Below are 18,968 nucleotides of genomic sequence, written 5' to 3'. Positions count from 1 at the left end.
ATACTTTTTTTCCTTTGGCAAATATAACTCCCCTGCATAAAATCCACATAATTCAGCCGTAGAGGTATTTTGGTTCTCAGGCTCTGGCTCCCGCTCCTTACATACACCTCAGGATCTTTGCTGTTATTATTTAGAATATGCTCTCCTGCTTTCATTTTCTGCCCTTCTAACCTCTTATGCAACTCTCTTCAAGGTACCCAGGGTTTTCCTTCATAAGCACTTACATTAGAAATAGCATATTTATGACTGATTGTTACGAGTCTAAAAGCTCCATGTTGGCAGAGACCATATCTTTTGCTTGTCATTACAACGGGAATGGTACCCATGTAATACCCTGGCCCCAATACATGTTTGTTAGATGATAAAAGGTGAATTGGCTGAACTATGGATGGAGAGCAGGGGAAGGACAACTCCTTAGAATTTCCTGAGTAGTACAGTCTCTACATATGAAAGGGGCTTCTCCCCATCAATGAATCCTACCTTTAATGAATTCTAGCCCATGGGGTAGTAGGTCTCACATAAGAATTGCCTAATTTAATTGCTTCAGCTTTGGACATGCTTCATGAACTTTAACCAGTGGGCCTCTCCATATTATTTCTACTCATTTAGCTACAGTCTATGTACAATTGCCCTTAGGACTAGTACTTTAAAAGTTCACATCTTTACTTTGACCTTGCTCAACCAAGAATGTGTACTGGGAACCAAAATGAAGAGCTCAATAAATTATCTACTGCTACTATAGAGCTGGAGAAATTTTAACTGAACACAGGTTTGCATTAAGTATATATACTTGAAATAAATGTTCTATAGCTGTACATGTGAATGTAAAGTATTAAATTTACAAGTACCCTTTGCCAAGAACTAGCTATAAGCCAAGTTGTTTAACAGTGTATATATACTTCTTAAATAAGTATCTTAAGAAACAAAAATATGAAGCATTGATTCTCACAAATCGCCTAGAAACAAATTTTTATTCTTTAAAGTCAGGAAAAACTATTCTTTATGTAAAAACTGAAGTTATTTCTATCTTATAGGCTATTATATATATATATAGAGAGAGAGACTGTATTAAGTCCACAATTTTGACTGGGATTTAAATTCAGGTTCGGCAGCTTCTGCCAATGACTCCTGGAAAATGCCTCACTTAGTTTCCTCATCTAGGAGAGAGAAGCACTGCCTGGTAAACAGGATTATCTGAGGTTCGAACAAAATAACCATATGAGGAAGCACCAGTCATAGTCTGTACTCAGTAAAGGTTAAAAAAATTAACAGAAACTTTATAGCATTGTAGCATATACACAGGTTATAAAATCCTGTAAAGGTAGTAAGTTATAAATAAAGCAAAACACAAACCCCAGAGTATCTCCTTTTGTTTACATTAAAGCAAACTGTCATAAAATCTTGGACTAAACCCCTAGAATAAACCCAAAGCAGCAATTAAAATAATCCAGTTTCAAAGAGGATAGAGTGTGAACAAAAGCTGCATGCTGTCTGGCTGAAAAAGGTTATCACTGACTCACACGTGTTAACTATCTCAGTATTAATAATAATTTCTTAAAAGCTCCCGAAAGTTTCACTCACATTATTTTTGTTTTCCAAGATCAAGCACAGAGAACCCTTTCCTCTCCTTCCTCCTCTTCCCCTTCTGTAGCTCCGACCCCCTCTGCCCATAGAGCACTGGGTACTGTACACAGGGCCTGCCAGGTTAGTGCTCTGGGCTGTACGCTAGGATCTTCTGCAGTCAGGACTTCAAATGCTTGACCTAACTTGACCAGACTGCAACCTTCCCTTCATTCTCCTCAGCGGAAGGTGTGTGCCAGAATTCATTTGAACTTGGTCAAATGTGTCTGGCCTCTTCATCCTCACGCGCAAGCATATCTTTAATGTTTCTTTTCAGGTAAAATGAGACAAAGGTGTGAAGAAAACTGTTGTCAGTCATTTCTCTAGACCTCAGTACAAGTATTTTGTCCATTTTTCAATATAATGTATTTTCTTGACAATTTAGATACCAAGATTAAGACTTAATTTAACATTTATAAATATTTAAGAAAAAAAGGAATCAATTTGGAAACTTTATCAAGTTATCAAAACAAAGGTTTGTTTTTTGACAGTGAATGTACAATATTATATGGTTTGCCATTACTTCCTCTCTAGGAAGAAAGGTAAAATGAGAAATACAGTATATAAGTAAGTCATTGGAAGTAGATTTTTTTCAACATTTAAAGAGACATGAGTCAGAAAAAGTGCAATCAAACAAACCAACTGTAGAAGCATTTTGCAATAAATTTGAATATGGACAACCTATTAGATGATATTAAGTAATTATTGTTTGTTAGGTGTAATAATGCCATTATAGTTGTGTTTTTGTTGTTTTAAAAAAGATCTTATTGGTCAGAAGTATTGTAAGTAAAATGATTCACGTGGGGTATGTAGTAAAATATTCCAGCTTAAAAAAATTACATTATGTGTGTCATAGTGGTAGTGGGGTCGATAGATAATAAATACAATAACCAGAGTATTCTAATACTGCTGTTAATATATATATAATAAACAAAATAGCGGAATTTCATGTCTTTATATAAGTGGCACCTGGTGTAATGCACCATACAGACAAAAAAAAAAAAAAAAAAGAAGGTGCTTAGGATATGTTGCTAAGCACACCTGTGACTTATGAGAGTGAATCTAGTGTCAAAATGTTAGGGGGTGGAAGGGTAATATGTAGGTAGGAGAATGGAAAGAATACAGTGGTATCACAGGATCGTCTATAACTCAGAGAAAGGCAGAGAGGAGGTAAGAGAGCTGGGGTATTTGTCTACATTAGAATTAATGTATTATGAAAACCGAAGACAACTTTTGAATGAGAAACTCTTTCTATGCCAGACTTGAGGCCACCACATACTCTTCTCATCCTTTATTTCTGTGGTGTAAGCACATCACCAGAAACTCTTGATAGAATTAAATCTTCAACATTCAAAACGCTCATATCCAACGCAGTTCCAATCCATAAAAATAAAACATTCTTTATGTTGATGCATTTTTATGCATTCAAGAACAATAATCTAGACATTTTTCATGTAGGACTTAAGTAGGAGTAAAAGTGAATTAAACCACTCGGATAAAAATGCAACTAAAGCTGCATTAGCTGCTCTGATGACTCATGAACATTTATATATATACTATTACGTGTGATACTCCATCCACATAAAAAAGGCATTCTATTTCTTTATTTTTTTTTATTTGACAAGCAGCAATATCATGTTTGTCATTTTAATGTAGATACAATTATTAGGTTATCTGTCATATTACAATATTTAAGTTTTTTATTTTATGTCCTTTAAGATACATTAAAAAAAAAACACATCAACTGCAAACGTGAAGGGGAGAAAAAGCATGGTACCCAACCAAATTTCCATATTTCAGCAATACTTCACTCATTCTTTTAATAAAGTTTTAAGAAATGTCATACTGACATGAGCTTGAAATATCTCTAGGCATCTTCTCTGACGCTCATGACGTGGCACTGGTGATGTTGTAAACAGCAGAAAAACAGGGGCTGCCAAATGACCAAATTATGGAGGCACAGGCCTGCTTTTTCCCACAGGAACACACCAAATGGTGACGGCAATGATCTTCTCACACCCACACTAGAGGAGAGCGACATCACGCTACGTAACTGTATTCATCTGCTGACGCCTGGCTGCGTTCGATGTACTGTTTGTCTATCAGAACTTCAATACACTTCTTAATCATGCTGATACTAGGATTAAACCTAGCTCTTGACTGGCTAATCACCTGTGTGAGAGAGACACGGATGTCAAACTACTGCTAATTAGTCAGCTCTAAATAACTTCTTTTAACCAATCAGCTGTGAAGTGCCTCAAATGCACCGAGGTTCCATGAAACAGACCTAATCCATACGGGAAAAATATACTTAAAGTAGTTATTAAATCATATTAGCTAAAATGAATAAAATCAACCAAAGGGATGGATGTGATACATCAGGCAAGTGAATGCCATGAACAGTATTACATTTTTTAGGCTCAGACAGCAGTGCACAAGGAACGATGAAACAAGTAGATCACCGTTGATGACAAAGAAAAATTTAATGCAAAATAAGGAAAAAGCCTAATGTTTCTGTTGTGAAGGAATTACAAAGCAGAACACAGATAGAGCCAAATCCAATAATACGCATACATAACTAAATTCCACTATAAACGAATCCATCTATCTAAATACGCAGCCACGCGCTCCAGCTTCTATCTAACCTTCACTCACCCTCCAGCTCTTAGCTGAACTAACTTTCTCAAGAAAGCTTTTCCCCAACATCCCCTAAGTCAGTACTTTCGTGTACATTCTCATACCACTGTAGCTCTTTTTCAGTGCGTGTTAATGTAATTCTATTTTGCTCGAATACTATTTCAATAATGTATTTCTTCCCTATTAGAAGGTGAACCCCAAAAGGGCAGGAACCACATCACATGCAGACACTCATATATTTATGAATAAATATTTGAAATTGGCTATTTCCTTCAGTAACTGGACAGAAGGTTCAAAATACTGGTGAACTTTAGACCTCTAAATCTAAGTCAAAGCAAACCTGAATTTAATACTGAAATTATAAGTGAGTACTGTTTTCATTAAGTAATGAGGCATTTCTTTATGCTATTTGGGAGTCCTATTATTTATGTATCATTTTGACAAAGAAACATTCCTAAACCATTCATTGATAATACCCATTACCCCAAAAAGCCTTGAGGGGGGTGCCTGGTGGCTCAGTCGTTAAGCGTCTGCCTTTGGCTCAGGGCGTGATCCCAGCGTTCTGGGATCGAGTCCCACATCAGGCTCCTCCGCTGGGAGCCTGCTTCTTCCTCTCCCACTCCCCCTGCTTATGTTCCCTCTCTCGCTGGCTGTCTCTCTCTGTCAAATTAATAAATAAAATCTTTAGGAAAAAAAAAAAAAAGCCTTCAGGGTTTCCCCCCCTTTTACCTCTTGAATAAGGGCATTATGCCGAAGCACTTTTCGTGCTTTCATGATACGAACTATAGCAGCCTGGAGATACATTTTCCGGTCCTCATCTACAGCACTTCTAGTCTGCTCCATTTCCTGTTTCACGGGGGGGGGGGGGGGGTGTGGAAGCAAATGAGATATTAAGTCACTGAACCTTTCATAATCCATTTTATCAGTGAGTTTACATAAATTTCCAATCAATACCAAGCATCAAAATTATACAGTTATCATGTGCCCATTATCATATAACCATTACCAAACAAATACCTATAGTGAGTTATTTATAATTTCTTGGGTTAAAATTGGAAGGTTATTAAAAAAAATAAACACTATTGTAAAATGTATTTAATGTAAACAGGCAATAAAATAGAACTTAAAGGACACAGAATAATTTTCAAGATTTCTGTTTGAGATTCTCTCTCGCTCTCCCTCTGCCCCTCTCCCCTCAAATAAACAAATAAAATCTTTTTAAAAATAAAAGATAAAATACAATCCCCATATTACAAATTATTCATTAGTCTAGAGAAAAATGGGATTGCAAACATTTTAGGGTTCAAATTCAATTAACAGTTAACTAACATTGGTCTCCCCAAGGGGGAGTAAGTTCCTGGAGAGGGCCTGACAGCTTATATAACTTTACACCCTGCCCCATGCGCAAGGATGGTGAGGAACACAGAAGGCAATCAAGGAACTTAGGTGACATTACCGAGCTACCCCATAACAAAGCAATATACGTTGCTGAGTTAAAAGAATCAACAGCAGATGTTCACCTTGCAAACCGGCTCATCGGTAGTCTGAACACTCCTGGACCTACTAGGTCACACTTTGAGTATCAACAAGATCCCAAGTGGTTCATTTGCACATGAAATTTTGAGAAACATTTCCAACAACTTTTCTTTGAAAGAAATGTTACAAACAAACCTTTCCCTTATTTTACAAATGAAAAATATGAGAGATTATATTACTATTCAAGGTAGGAATTTTTGTGAAGAATGCAAGTAACGCTCCACATTTTAATACAGTCTAAAAACAAGTATGACTATACTGCAACACCTTTTTCCTTAGATACCCATTATATTACTATTTTTATAATATAAAATACTGGCAGTGGTTTTGTTTGCAAGATTAGTAAATTCAGAGAATAAACCAGAAAAAAATGCATCACATTAATTCAGATGTGCAAAGTTTTGCATTATCTCAGTTACCACTTGTGAAGTCCAAGGCTTAAATATTTCCGAAAGAAATGAGACTAAGAATCACTTACCTGTGGTGTGTCTTTCTGCATTGATGTAGTGATTTTAAATTTTGTTCTTTTACTGCTAAAATTCATATTTAATGAAAATGAAGATTCTGCATCAATGTCTTCCTATAATTAAAAATAATTCATTTATATTTATAAAAATTAAAATCATTAAATAAGAGTTGCTGCAAGTAATATGCCATAAAATTAAATGACCAAAGACGACTAAACTCTCATTTTACATTATAAAGATTATTTAAGAGAGAAGTAAAGTCTTCCGTCAAAGAAAGAAGCAAAAAACAATTCTTTTCTAATTTTACACTTGAATTTTAATCTGTTTAAGATTTAGAAATAAGCTATTTCCTGGCCCAACTATTATATATATAACCACTGGCTAAACAGTCAAAGCTCACTGGCTTAAACAGAATTTAACATTTTAATTCTTATGGACTACTAGGTTCATAGTTTTTCTATCATCCCATTTTGAAAAAGTGAACAACCAAATGTCTTTTAAAGTGCTGCCATAACAAAATATAGATTGTACGTACTGGACAACAGAGCAGGTAGTTTCCAGCGGCACACATGACCCTGGTGCTGTTCTCATGGTTTACCCATGAACTCATGTTTTCTTAAGTGGCCTTTTCTCAAGCGAAAGTTGTTAAGCCAATTTTTATAATCACAACTTCTCTATCAGGCTTAAAAAAGCCACTCTGATCATACAGTGAGTTTTCTCATCAGCAGGATCAAGAAGCACTTGGCAAATAACTCATTCTCAATAATAAGCTAAGAAGTTCTGCTAAGGAATGGCAGATTCATAATTAAAATTTAATGTACAAACAAGCAATCTGTATTTTGTACATTCCTGGGCAGCAAAAGTAATATATTTTAGAAAACTATACAACTTCTTAAGCACTTAATTTAGCTTACAAATTTAAACTTAAACTTTAGGTTTTAAAAAATTCATGCTTAACTTATAATTAATTAATTGACTTAATTAAAATCTTAATATTAAGAATTTAATATTTTGTTAGGATTCTGAAGTCAGAAAAATTAATCATTTCTCAGTATTAAGAAAAGCTTGATTTGAATTTCAGAATATATGCCATTTTGGGGCGCCTGGGTGGCACAGTTGTTAGGCGTCTGCCGTCAGCTCAGGGCGTGATCCTGGTGTTCTGGGATCGAGCCCTACATCAGGCTCTTCCGCTGGGAGCCTGTTTTTTTCTCTCCCACTCCCCCTGCCTGTGGTCCCTCTCTCGCTGGCTGTCTCTCTCTCTGTCAAATAAATAAAATCTTTAAAAAAATAAATAAAGCTGTTCAATTATAGGCTACAAAATATCATCAATTAGGGGCGCAACGATGGCACAGTTAAGCGTCTGACTCTTGGTTTCAGCTCAGCTCATGTGAGATCCAGCCATGTTGGGCTCTGCACCCAGTGAGGAGTCCGCTTAGGCTTCTCTTCTTCCTCTGCCCCTCCCACCCCCCCAAATAAATAAATACATCTTAAAAAAATATATCAATTAAATGAATTGATGACAGAAACAGGAGGCTACTAACTTCACCAAAATAAAAATAACACCTCATTTATAAGAATTTTTTTCTTACAGGCACAATTTGAATTAGGAGATTTAACTCACATCTGTTGCTTTTGAACCACTTAAATATCCACGATATACTATAACAATAACAAAAGCTTGTTACTAGGAAAAAAAGCTAAAAAGAAAAGAAGTATATTATTGGCTTGCTATTCTTGTGACAGATAGTACAAATATACGGTGGTTATTAGTTGAATCCTGGAATGAAGGGACAGGAGAGTGAGAGAATTTAGGACGGTCACACAAGCTAAATACACATACAAATAATATCAATAGGTGGTCATTTCCTATTACAGAACCATGTAATTAAATAAATAGCAATTAAACACATGAAAAAAAATGATACGCTACAGTTTCTAACCTCAATTAACCAGAATCCACCTGATGGCAATTCTTTCACAATTTTCAGTGCACTGTCACAGTACAGGACAAATTAAATCAAACTATAAAGGGCATACAGACACCAACTTCTCTGTGATTCCAGAAGCTCATAGCTGTAAGGAGCCAGCAGTACTGTTCGCTGACTCAAGTGCTTTCCAAAGTACAAACGGCATTACCAATTATAACCTTACTTTAAAAACTGCAGACATCTCTTGAAAAAGATAAAATGTTCATAATGCTTAAATTCCTTGAAATACTAGCCCATACCTTTTCTGAATCATGGTTAATCATTTTCACATCAAGTAATGATTTGATTGTTTTTGTCAGTTCCTTTTCATTCATCTGAGTGCTGTCCTGAAGCTCTTTATAGCTGACAGTTTCACTGTTGTTAAAGGCAAGAAGAACTGCCATTTGGTATGTGGTAACCATGGCTACATACGGTTTGCCCAAATAGTTCATTTTAACTTCACCTACAATTAAAACAAAATTGTGACAATAAACTGATCATTCAAAGAAACATTTCAAAATGACTTGAGTAATAGCTGTTTATTTCAGGTTCGTTCTCCTGAAAGAATGAACCAAGGACTTATTAAATTGTTATGAAGCCATTCTTGCTAGCAGTGTAATCAGTTTGTTTGTCTGGGGGGTTGGAGAGAAGGCTATTAGTTTTGAGTATGCAGTATAAATCACAATTAAGCTATCTACCTCTACCAGTAGGTAACAATGTTTTTAAATACAACTAGAAAAGCTATGACTTGGGCAAGAAAATGCAGTTAAGAGGAGGTGATGGTAGGAGGAGAAATGGACAGATAGACAATGGATGAGAATAACAGCTTGCAACCAATAACCGCCTCATGTGCTGTCTCTATCTGGCAAGGTTCAAGCACTCAGGGAGGTCTACAAGCATACAGGAGATGCTTCTCCAATGGCGCCGTCTAACCCACAGTTTCTGCTAAAATTTAACAATGCTATTTTGTCTCATAAACAAACATTACTCTCCCCAGTAACTTCCTAGAGGCAAACAAATGGAAGGAGAAACAAAAAAGATAGACCCATTATTTTGTTCAAATAGTTGATAGAATAAAAAAGTTCTAGCTTCTACACTACCCTGAAAGCTAGAAAGGATACAGCAGGTTTAGGCACACTATGGTTCTGCAACATCTCAGGGAGATAGCACACTGAAAAGTTTATAACAAACAGTATGACCAACATGTATGTACTATGTAACATGTAAAATAAAAAGCTCAATGAACTGTTTCCTAAAGCATAAAGCTGTGGTTTAGTGATGGTACTTATCTGTGTGTCTCTCTCTCTCATACACACACAGCCTGCATTATTCGATTGTTAATGGATTATAAAATAAACCACCACAAGATCTAGCTTTAGAGCTCTACATCTCAAGGAAGCTGTATTTCACATGAACTTACCGTAGAGGCTATGCATTCTCCCTGTTAGTGGTAATTAGTAACTCTGATGAAGATTTTGTGCTTTTTAAATTTATATATATATAATTAAAATTTTTTAAAGGATATTAAGTCAATTCTCCAACTTATAATCACAGAGATGCCTATTCTAACTGTCATCATGCCCCAACCTATTTCAGAAACAACAGTTATTCAGATAATTATTTGGAAACACCTAAAGAAAAAATTCCTTGTCTCTGAATTTTGATGAAAGGAGGTTTAATACATTAATTAGAATAATCAATTCACACACCGAGCTTAAGTAAAAAGTTAACACTAGGAGTATCCTGACAATAGTACAAAGAATACTTTAAGGACTCTCATCTCAACATGTAAGTTTGGGAAATGTGGTGAAAGCAAAAATACCACATAAACTGGACCATTTGTACAAGGACTGCTTAATCACATGTCAGAAACAAGTATGAAACAACGCATCAAGCGCCTAGACGATGAAGCAGACCATCAGGCCACACATCACTGATGCTATGATATACTGTAATGGGTTGGGACCCAGAACGAGCTCCTTGCCACACCAAACAGTCTTTTATCACCAACAGAACCCAAGGAGCATTAGGAGACAATGCAAGTAAAGGGTCAAAGTATCATTTACTTATTATTAAGTTCATTCTGCAACACTAGGAAAACTAGTTAGTATTGTATTAAGGCTCTTTTTTTTTCCTATTTTTTAATTGTTGGCATTAGGGGTACATGGGCCTCTTGCTCCCCTTTTCAGCACCATTCTATTAGCTCACAGTTGAACAGACTGGTAAAAGAGTAGAGGGCACATGTGGGGCAGGGAAGGACATCCCTAATTTGATGATTCATTTAATTACTGCCATGTAAGCAGAAAAGGAAAATGATAATACAGGTCATTTAACCCACAGAATAGGTTGGCAAACTTGATGTAACTCCAAACTAGAATAAGGCATTCTGATACACACATACTTTTAAAAATACACCAAACATAACTAAAGAGGTATTTACAACTACAGGAAGTAACAAGTGGGCAGAACTCACAACAGTTTCACCCAAGTTACTCTCTTATTACCAACAGCTCTTCATTCTCTAAGGCAAAGCCTTTCTTTACAGAAGAATGTCAGTTACTAAATGCTGAATGAGTGACAGAGTATCGCAAATTTGCAGCCAGTAGTGGAATAACTGATTCAAGCCATGATCATCAGTGGGTGCCAAAGCCATCAGGTAAGGTTGTTCCTGAAAAAGGGTATTCACATGGGACCTACGTATCACCCCTCGGATCCCCTGTTCATTGAAAAGGGAAGAGTATCTTTACAATGAAGAGATCTGGTGGTCACCACCTTAACCAAGTGACTAACTTTAGTGTCTCTAATAGTGGGACGATTTGACATTACATGCCTCCGGATGTATGCACTACGAAGTATACAGGACTGCTTAAAAAGTATTCTTGCTGAGGGGCACCTGGGTGGCACAGCGGTTAAGCGTCTGCCTTTGGCTCAGGGCGTGATCCCGGCGTTATGGGATCGAGCCCCACATCAGGCTCCTCCCCTGGGAGCCTGCTTCTTCCTCTCCCACTGCCCCTACTTGTGCTCCCTCTCTCACTGGCTGTCTCTATCTCTGTCAAATAAATAAATAAAATCTTAAAAAAAAAAAAGTATTCTTGCTGACAATATGTAATTTGAATAGAACCAAACTTTTGGACCTAATTTAGAAATACTAATTTAGAGAAGGATAAGGAATAGAAAATAAATAAAATACATCACAAGTAAATAATGTGACAAATCCAAAACACTGTCTCATCTTTTCAAAAAAGTATGTCAAGAGGGCTAAAGGGGGTTAGGGAAGAAGTGGTGGGGGAAAGGAAGTGGGAAAGCACTATAACCAAATGCAATTAGGGATCTCAGATTACATTAAAACAGGCAATAAAGTCTCTCTGGGGACAGTCAGGGAAATCTACATATGGACTGGACATTACATAATGTTAAAATCCTTCATAATTTTAGCTGTTAAAGTACTTGAAATCAATAATGACAAGAATTCAGTCAAGGAAAGAATCACTACCTTTTAAGCTACGTGCAACAATATGGTGTGACTTTCATTTTGGCAAATAACCAACACTTATAGGACACACAGTTCACTAATTGCTACTGTGATCTAATTATATGTATTATTTATATATTATCTACATATTTATGTATTAACCAAGGAAGTGTTATCTTCCTTGAACTCACTTCTCAACTTATCTCTCAGCAGCTGACTCGGGATTCCTACAAAATCTTGATGTGCCATAAATAAAACTTATTTATATCCAGACAGTATAAGTTTCTGGGTTCCGTATTTGTTATTTCTTCATCCAGTTGTTCTCTCAGAATAATTCTATCCCATATCCTAGTCATAAATCCAATGGAGTTTTCATCGTTCTCTCATTCAGTAGCTCTGTCACATCTCATAGCATAGTTGCTTACTACTAAAAATTCTTACCTCTGTTGGTAATATGCTCTCAACACTCTTCTTTGCCTATCTTAGCTAAGTCCTATTCACCCTTGAAAACCAAGTTTAGATGTTATTTACTCAGAAGCTTTCCTTTACCAGTGGCTGTATGCTATCACCAATCTATGGGAAACTAATACCCTGGGCTTGCCTCTCTATTATAACATTCAAAACATTTACCATAATTATTTACTTGTCTGTCCTCCCATTAGATGTGAGCTTTTTGAGGGCTGTACTTTATCTGTACTTGGCATACAGAAGTACTAGGAACAAAGAAGATGATTCTCTGAATTGATAAATGAATTTTACAAAGAGAAAGATGAAGAAATAGGCTCAGAGAAGTTAAGTAATTTGTTCAAGGTTACAGACTTAATAGGCTAATAACCCTATATCTTCTGGTTCTAACTTCCTCCAAATACCACTCGATACACCATCTCCAATCAATTGTAAAGACTCTTGGATTACAATACAAAAAATACCAGGAAATGTGGAAATGAACTAGGAAAGAGTAATTTTGATTATATGTGTAAGTATGAATGATAGGGGTTCTCAAGAAACAGAACTCTGAGTGATCAGTCCAGAATCAGAGCCAATGTTTTAAAGGAGCCCTGGAGCCTTATGACAACTGTGGGGACATGAGAACACGCATCTTAAAGGTGGATGGTGTTTGAGAACCTTTTGTTAATGAGTAAATGAATAAATGAGAAATAAAACCAAAATAAAACCTTAGCCAATGGCTTCACTGATAGATCACAGGTATTTTCATTGCTTTCAAAACAAGAAATGAATTTACAAGGCTAACATCTTTTTTCCAAAGGAATAAACTATTTGGCTTTAATTAAGACACATATACACAACACTAAAGTAAGACCAAAAAAAAAAAAGAAAAAAAACTGGTTATTATGGACCAGCTTGGGAATTTAGTATAGTTCAAAAACAGGAAAAGAACGTTGTTCTTTTTCCTATTTAGGTGTTATTGGTAACACTTTTCAGGTCAAATTCCAATCGCGAAAACTATATACATAGTTTTTTCTTTATTTCTATATACAATTAGTTGCTGAACACCAAAAAAGTGAGACCCTCATTAAAATACTTTAGGAGACAGGCTGATTATTGCTGAGGTAATCAGAAAAACAAAGAGAGTTTAAACTCCGCAAGACATTCAGGGAAAGTAAAAATAAATTAAATTCAAGTACATTAAGATATATTAGAAATTCTTTTAGTTATCTAAAACACTGGTTGAATGGGGCACCTGGGTGGTGCAGTCAGTGAAGCATTCAAATCTTGGTTTCGGCTCAGATCATGACCTCAGGGTTGTGAGATTGAGCCCCATGTCAGGATCCCTACTTAGCGGGGAGTCTGCTTGAGATTCTCTCTCCCTCTGCCCCTCCTACTTGTGTACACTCTCTCTCCTCTAAAATAAATAAATAAATAATTAAAAAAATAAACAAATAAAACACTGGTTGAGCAATGTTTTTCTTAAAACCAATTATATTTACTAAATAAGAATAGAAAAAATTCATAACAGATGTACAATTAAAGGTCAAGTACAAACTGACCACTTATTAAAAATATCATATCTCTTTATTTTCACAAACTGCTGAAAAGATGTAAATGCCCAACTTGTTTAATAAAGATGAACTTGTATAAGTATTACCATGTACTAATTATGTACTAATATGTATTGCTAACATAATGAGATATATTACAAATATAAATTAGTCAAATAAATGGCACTTAAAAGAAATTACTTAGATGAAGTTTCTCTTAATGAAATTTCTCTCATGTGAGTGAACAGAAATTTCCTAATAAGTGTTATGGCACCTGATTGATCAAATTTTCTTACACCATTTCTAAGAGATACATACCCTTTCCTTATACAAAGGGAAAGTTGATTCAATGTACTTCAAAGCATAGCTTTAACGGAAGTAGAGAGAATTTGTTTACTTTGGCTAACATCTTCACGCAACTCAGAGCAACTGTACACAGTCTTCAATCGTTCAGGTATTAATCCTACTATCAAACAAATGGACCCCACTGTTCCAAAAAGAAGAAAGGACTGGATTCTGACTAAAATTTTCTAAAAATAGAAACCACTTGGAAAAAGCATTTACTATTGCAGTTCACTATAGCACCACAAATAAAAATCAAATGGTTAGATCACCCTATGATGCTATAATGGTTGAAGAAATTTCTGAGGATTTCGGACATACTTAGAGAAAACAGTTTTTTTAAGAGTATCTGACTCAAGTCTTGGTTTCTAGGTAACATTTCTAATGTCTAGTAAACTGGTGTATTACAGAAATGTAATAAACTATTATAAAATTCAGAAACTTTTTTAATATGCAGTAATAATATAAGCATAATTTTATAAAGCACTATTAAAAAGTGCTGTACTTGGGGCGCCTAGGTGGCTCAGTCAGTTAAACGTCTGCCTTTGGCTTGGGTCATGATCCCAGGGTCCTGGGATTGAGCCCCGCAGCAGGCTCCCCACTCTGTGGGGAGTCTGCGTCTCCCTCTCCCTCTCCCCCTCCCCCTGCTTGTGCTCTCTCTCAAATAAATAAAAAATCTTAAAAAAAAACAAGAAGTGCTGTACTTAAACTTCATCAATAGTTGCTTTAATGATAACCAGCAGGGTAGATAAAGGAAAAGATGTTAAAAGCCATCATTATGAAAAAAAAACTATCATTAGGATATAAGAAATCTTTTCTTAAATTATGAACATACTCGTATCAGGTAAATTTCACTACACTAGATAAAATTAAATGCATTTTACCTGTACAGAGATAATGTAACCATGTAAGTTTCCTTCCACTGAAATGCTGGCTGTAAAATAATTCAAACTGTAAAAAAAAAAAATTAATTAGTGTCAGCTACTATAACATAACTTACTTAACTATTACTACACACAAAAAGTTGATGTTAGGAAAGACATTATAACTCATCTGGTATACTTACTCATTTTATATGTGAGAAAACATATCCATACAAGTCTCTGACCAAGATCATACAAATATTAGCGCAGCTCTTTTCACTTACAACTTTGTCTACGGTTCTCTTCACTAAGCCCAGCACATTTGGCTTTTTGTATAAATTCAGAAATGACATAGTCAATGATTAATTATCAGTTCTGAATGATAGCAATTTGGACTTTATAAATACTAATTACTGACCAAAAACAATATCATATAAATTTCAAAATGAAAATGTAAATCATGACCTTCATTTCTATTTTCCTATTTGCCAACATATGCCCTTGCTGAAGTGACAGGTTAATATTTTTGTGATTACCTATAACGTGATATCTACAATCCAGCCAAACACCAGTACAAACAAAGCTTCAAAGTACTCATCTTTTATCTTCTTTTGTTGATATTATAAAAAATTTAACATTCTATTAATGTTGCTTTAAAATTAAAAAACCTTCCTTGAACTGAATTTGTAATTGTACGACATCAATCCAAAAAATGTCTTTTAAAGAGTCAGCATCTAATATATAGTGAGAAAATGACAATGAAATGTAAAAAAAAAAACCCAACACAACAACCAAAAAAACCGCCCCCAAAACCCAAAAACCGAAATACTCAATTTCATTACAAAACTGAAAAATGAGCAAACACATCACATCACAATTCAGAATTGTGGACATACTTTCAGCATGATGTGCCACATGTAATATTACACCTAAAGCTTTTAACTGTATATCATACCTTCTGTACCCCCAAAACAAAGTTTCAGTAAAGCTATCAGCAATGTTTGACCTTCCAGCCAAGAGAATTAGTGAATTCTTTCAGCAGTTCACTCCAAGTCTGCCTAGTCCCGGGAAGCTGAAACTTATTGAGCACGCTTTCCCTTCAATGGTGCAAATTCACCAACCCCCTGGCATGAAAAATAGGAAATGACACCTGGAATACTTAAGATTTTCTGCCTGGTTCTAATCTAGACAAATGAAAGTCAAAATAATGTCATAAAAGGATCCTAGAAGTAGGCTTTGACTAATTAATAACCTCTAAGGTTGTCAATAAAATTCAATTACTATTATATAACTCCTAATTATGAAACATTTATAATGACTTTATGGACAAAAGCAAATAAAACATTTTGAAATTGAGAAAACCAAACTTTAAAATGTTCTTTTTAAATTAAGTGCAAGGATTTATATTCCAGGGATCGAGCCCTGCATCAGGTTGTATATTCCAAGCTCCAAAGGCACATGTTTTGCCTCTTTCTACTCCTAGCAACTAGTACTATCAAGAAAGTTTTATTGATAATGATATAGATGCCAGCAGAAAACATTCCTTTATCCTTAAAATTAAAATCTGATTATAAAGATTTTCATATTTGTAACAAGAACAAAAAGACTGAGTACAAAATGGAAACATAATAAATTCATCTGATATTCAAAGACAAAAGCTATAAAGCCTTGCTTCATTATGTTATTAAACAATTATGTTACCAAAGTTTACTAGTAAAAAAATATATCTTGCCTAAACTTCTCATTTTAAAATAAAGAATCTTCAGGCTTGGACACCATCCTTTAAATACCATTTGAGGTATTAATTAGAACTCAAAGGGTCTTAAAAATAAACAATTCATATTCACTTCTAAAGACAGCTGCATTAATACACACTACTTTGTATTTCTTCGGTATTATTAGATTTGTAGACCAGGTACAAAAGAAATACAACAACGAAGATTTACTAGTCTAATGTATAAAATAAGTTACTTTTAATTTCCATAGTTTTAAGATTCATATGTGTAAAATGAAAGTAATTTTTGACCAACAGCTATATTTAAGATTAAGATGTAAAATATATAAAAATGATCACTAAGGCAAGATGAATTAATTTACAAGCGAAAATATACACCGTTAGGTACACATATGGATTTTGAGTCCTATGTAACTGAACACTTGGATTTACTAAGAAAAAAACAGAAGGACAAACTCCCTCTACTGGTAATTAGAGAAAATCCAAATGGAGAAGACAATACTCCTGGAATCATAATTTTATAGTCCGAAAAGAACCCACTTTCTGTGTGCAAATGAGGAAACTGAAACCTGATGAAGGTTATACATTAATAGAAGTTGAAGGGGTTAAAAAACTGTTACTGGAAAATTATTTCAAGGGGAGCGAGAACAACAACATAATGTTAGAAGGAAACTATTTCTGGCAGCCCCTATTCTCTGCCTTAATTGCAACTCAAAAACTCAGGCTCTTAAGAACTAAGTCTTAGTACTGTCAAAGGTGAGTACATCAAAACGCCTTACGTGGCTATCCCATCTCCAATCCCTAGCTTGCGCTTATTCTTTTTGCAAAATCCATAATAACCTGCCCACCCAAAGGAATGCTTTTCTTCATATAGTTTTTAAGACAGTTGTGCTATCATGCCTTTCTAAAGAAGATGCAGGAAGTCCTTAAGGTGGACTCCTAGTCGGAAAGTCTACCTTATGCTTGGTATCTTGAAATCTACCTGGTTGTTTATACTTCTCTACTCTGCTACTACCAGTACTGCCATAACTATTACTTCTTCTGTATCAGCTACCATTTATTGAGTACTTACTATATGCCATGCTAAGTGCTTTACATTATTTCATTTTATCTTCATATCAACACTCTTAGTCCTATCATCAGAAATATCAGAAAGTTATTTGCCCAAAGTCACAGAGCATATTAAATGGCAGAACAGACATATGAAACCAGAAATTATGATTCCAGAACCTACACTATTATTTTCTTTATAATCCTTGTTTTGAAAGAAACAAAAAACACACTTTTAAAAATGACTCAAATTACCCATTGCAAACATCTCTAGGGAATAGTGTAATGAAATACTATTTTCATTTTAAACGTCATAATGTATGCATAACTCACTGTTCTACAACCTCAACTAACTGCCCAAATATGATAATGAAGATTTCTATAGAAAAATGCTACCCAAACTTCCATCCAGTCAAGAAATAAGAAACCCCTTTTGATGAGTTAGGAAATCAAGAGAAATGAAAACATGTCCACTCAAAAACGTGTACATGAATGTTCACAGTAGCATTACTCATATACCAAAAAAGAGGAAACAACCCAAATGTCCATCAACTGATGAATGGACAAATAAAATGTGGTACATCCATACAAAGGAATAGTATTTGGCAATAAAAAGGAATTAATTAACTACTGATACATGCTACAACATGGGATGGACACTGACATTATGCTAAGTGAATGCAGTCAGTCACAAATGATATGACTCTATGTGAGATGTCCAGAGTACGCAAATCTATAGAGAAAGAAAGCAGATTGCCTAGGGCTGGCAGGAGTGGAGAAGGGAGTTGGGGGAAAATGGGGAATGACTATTAATGAGTAGAGGGTTTTGGAGGGGCAATTCTGGGGCAATAAGAATGTTCTGAAATTGTGTGGTGGTTGCACAACTGTGAATATAATAAAAACCACTGAAATTCTGTATTTTAAATGAATGAATTATATAGTGCAATGGTTTGAACATTTGTGTCCCTTCCAAATTCATATGCTAAAATCCTAATGCCCAATATGATAGTATTAGGAGATAAGGCCTTTGGGAGGTGCTCAGATGATGAGTGTTGAGCCCTCATGAATGGAATTAGTGCTTACTACAAAAGAGACTCCACAGCCCCTTCTACCATGCGAGGACACAAGAAGTCTGTGACCTGAAGAGGGCCCTCACCTGACCACGCTGGCACCCTGATCTCAGGCTTCCAGCCTCCGGAACTGTGAGAAATACATTTCTGTTGTTTATAAGCTGCCCAGTCTGTGGTATTTTGTTAGAGTAACCTGAACAGGCTAGGAC

The 18,968-nt window shown here is 35.3% G+C and overlaps 1 protein-coding gene across 6 annotated transcripts in view; it reads right to left on the bottom strand.

Annotated features, from left to right (window-relative positions):
* Positions 1 to 3,218: 3,218 nt before the first annotated feature.
* Positions 3,219 to 18,968, bottom strand: part of CUL2 (cullin 2) — a 96,675-nt gene continuing 80,925 nt past the window's right edge. For all 6 annotated transcript variants that reach the window (XM_026483444.4, XM_044378568.3, XM_026483443.4 and 3 more), the window contains 5 exons: positions 14,926 to 14,992; positions 8,488 to 8,690; positions 6,272 to 6,373; positions 4,987 to 5,103; positions 3,219 to 3,792 (listed from right to left, as the gene is read on the bottom strand). In XM_026483444.4, coding sequence (XP_026339229.1) covers positions 3,661 to 3,792; positions 4,987 to 5,103; positions 6,272 to 6,373; positions 8,488 to 8,690; positions 14,926 to 14,992 — 621 coding nt within the window. In that variant the 3' untranslated portion in view covers positions 3,219 to 3,660. The remainder of the gene's footprint in view (positions 3,793 to 4,986; positions 5,104 to 6,271; positions 6,374 to 8,487; positions 8,691 to 14,925; positions 14,993 to 18,968) is intronic.

Source organism: Ursus arctos, unplaced genomic scaffold, assembly GCF_023065955.2.
Source record: "Ursus arctos isolate Adak ecotype North America unplaced genomic scaffold, UrsArc2.0 scaffold_30, whole genome shotgun sequence".
In the NCBI taxonomy this organism is placed as follows: domain Eukaryota; kingdom Metazoa; phylum Chordata; class Mammalia; order Carnivora; family Ursidae; genus Ursus; species Ursus arctos.
Note: the sequence above shows the minus strand (reverse complement) of the source record. Positions and strands in the feature narration are given on the sequence as shown.